The sequence below is a fragment of the Lucilia cuprina genome, chromosome 4, assembly GCF_022045245.1.
Source record: "Lucilia cuprina isolate Lc7/37 chromosome 4, ASM2204524v1, whole genome shotgun sequence".
NCBI lineage: Eukaryota > Metazoa > Arthropoda > Insecta > Diptera > Calliphoridae > Lucilia > Lucilia cuprina.
This window is the reverse complement of record NC_060952.1, coordinates 81,155,259-81,158,098: the sequence shown is the minus strand read 5'-3', so window position 1 is coordinate 81,158,098 and position 2,840 is coordinate 81,155,259. Positions and strand designations below refer to the sequence as shown.

General features: G+C 30.4%; 1 protein-coding gene across 4 annotated transcripts in view; it reads left to right on the top strand.

Annotated features, from left to right (window-relative positions):
* The window catches only part of LOC111683265 (extracellular sulfatase SULF-1 homolog), a 7,262-nt gene extending 5,666 nt beyond the window's left edge, over positions 1–1,596 (top strand). For 2 of the 4 annotated variants that reach the window (XM_046948439.1, XM_023445318.2), the window contains exon 12: positions 276–1,596. In XM_046948439.1, coding sequence (XP_046804395.1) covers positions 276–930 — 655 coding nt within the window. In that variant the 3' untranslated portion in view covers positions 931–1,596. Of the gene's footprint in view, positions 1–106; positions 179–275 lie in introns of those variants that run through there. The other 2 variants (XM_046948438.1, XM_046948440.1) reach the window with 2 other exon arrangements.
* Positions 1,597–2,840: the final 1,244 nt, after the last annotated feature.

Genomic DNA, 2,840 nt, shown 5'->3' with positions numbered 1-2,840 from the left:
ACCAAAAACACATCTACTGTCAAAATCTCATGATTCTAGGTTCAGCCGTTTGGGCTGTGCGATGATGAATCAGTCAGTCAGTAACTCTACTCTTTTATATATATAGATGTGTATAAAGAAAAGATGATAAATACAATAAAACTGTCATCTGGTGGAAGGGTTACCAACCACAACACTAATTTTCAACAAATAATTAGGCTTTTAATATTTTGATCTCATGCACAAATGCATATGCACAAATTAATTATAAAAACTATTATGTACATTATTTCTAGTAGATGGTCATCTAATACAAATAGTGTACGTCGTAAGCCATGGAAACAACATACACAGCAACATCACCTGCAACAGCAAAATAATCAACATCATTCCTATTACAATAGACAAGAATTTGGGCAACACATACGACCCAACTATAATCAGCATCATAACCAAAATCGTTTAACAACAACAACTACAACACAACAACATATAGCTGAACGTAATACGAGTTTACGCAGAAATCGTTTTCATCAGGATTTGCAGCAACAGCGTCAGCAGCAGCTAGAACCACAACGTCAATATATACAACCACAATATAAATCAGAAAACAAAGAACAGCAACAGCCATCAATAACAATGAAAAATAATACAATTGATTTACAACTACAGCAACAACAGCAAAATCCTTTAGAAATAGGAAAACAGCATCATACAGCAAATGATAACAACAATAGAACTTCATCAGCATCCACATTCTCTTCCTCATCATCGGTTGTAACAAAAACTACAACAGATTTATATGTGAACTTACCACAACAACAGCCAGCAACAACAACAAAGTCATCTACATCGACCTCATCATCATCATCATCATCTCCCACCACCACCACCATAACAACATCATTTTCCTCACCACCACCAACCTTGTTAGTCGAACATAATCTGTAGTAAAGTTTTAAGTAGAAATTCATTATCATATATTTTTGTGTTTGTGCAAATTTATTGTAAAATAAAATTATTTATAGTTAACAATTTGTTATGTAAGTTAAAATCTAATCTAACCTAACATCCTGTCCTTTCCAAAAAACAAGAAATACATTACACAATAACATTTTCAAATGTTAGTTTTAAAGATTATTATAAATGCGAATTCTTTCGACAAAAAGTAATTCTAAATAATTTTAAATTATGTACTATCTTTAACTGCTCAATTTCATAACATTTTAACATTCATTTCGAACAAACAAAATCTACAAAATACTAAAAAAATCATGCTCTTTTAACATATCCAGCCAGCTGCATATCCTTAACGAAATGTTAAATTGTTATTCAAATAAAACTGCTTCTATTTAAATAACATAACTATTAAATAATTAAACTCTAGTAGCAACATAAATGCGCTGATCTTTAAAACCAGTGAAAAACTATTAGGCAACATCAAAACTACTATTCTATACTAAACGATACTATAAAACTTAATATATTATTACATACATATATACAAACATACAATTAATGAATTGAACATTAGTTTATTATGAAAAATCTGTATTGATATTTGCTATAAAATTAATTGTAGCCTAAAAACAATTCTAAGTCTATTCTCTAATACAATTTAAAAAAAAAAACGAAACAAAACACAGCAACAACAAGAAAAGCAAACTAATGTACCTAAATTATTGCATACAAATTATAAGTTTTTCAATTAGATTTCTTTTTAATTATTTACATAAATGTTAAGTTTGATAATCAAGTTAAAATATTTGAACTAATTAAGACGGATCTTCCACTTCTCTGATTCTTATAAGTACTGTTTTCTTCTCTCTTCGACTATTTATGAATCTAAAACTAATTGAACATACTTGCATTAAATTAAGGAAAAAAGTCTTTCCTGGCTGACCTACTGACTGTAATTTATACGTTCAAAGGACAATCGAACTTGGACTATTGTTGGTTTGGTCTAATCTTTAGTCTATAGTCTAGTCTATAGTATAGTCAGTAGTCTAGTCTATAGACTAGTCTGTAGTCTAGTCAATAGTCTAGTCTATAGTCTAGTCTATAGTCTAGTCTATAGTCTAGTCTATAGTCTAGTCTAGTCTATAGTCTAGTCTATAATCTTATCTATAGTCTAGTCTATAGTCTAATCTATAGTCTAGTCTAGTCTATAGCCTAGTTTATGGTTTAGTCTATTATCTATTTTATAGTCTAGTTTAAAGTCTAGTCTGTAGTATAGTCTAGTTTATAGTCTAGTCTATAGTCTAGTCTATAGTCTAGTCTATAGTCTAGTCTATAGTCTAGTCTATAGTCTAGTCTATAGTCTAGTCTATAGTCTAGTCTATAGTCTAGTCTATGGTCTAGTCTATAGTCTAGTCTATAGTCTAGTCTATAGTCTAGTCTATAGTCTATAGTCTAGTATATAGTCTAGTCTATAGTCAAGTCTATAGTCCAGTCTATAGTCTAGTCTAGTTCATAGTCTTGTCTAGTCTTGACTAAAGACTAGAGTATAGACTTAAGTATAGACTTGACTAAAGTATAATCTAGGCTACAGTCTAGTCGATAGGCTAGTCTGTAGTGTAATCGATAGTTTAGTCTATAGTCTAGTCTAAAATCTAGTCTATAGTCTAGTCTATAATCTATTCTATAGTCTAATATGTAGTCTAGTTTATAGTCTGTTCTATAGGCTGGTATATAGTCTAGTGTATTGTCTGGACTATATTCTAGTCTATAGTCTAGTATATAGTCTAGTCTATAGTCTAGTCTGTAGTCTAGTCTATAGTCAAGTCTATAGCATAGTCTATAATCTTGTCCATAGGCAAGTTTATAGTCTGGTCGATAGGCTAGTCTGTAGTGTAGTCTAT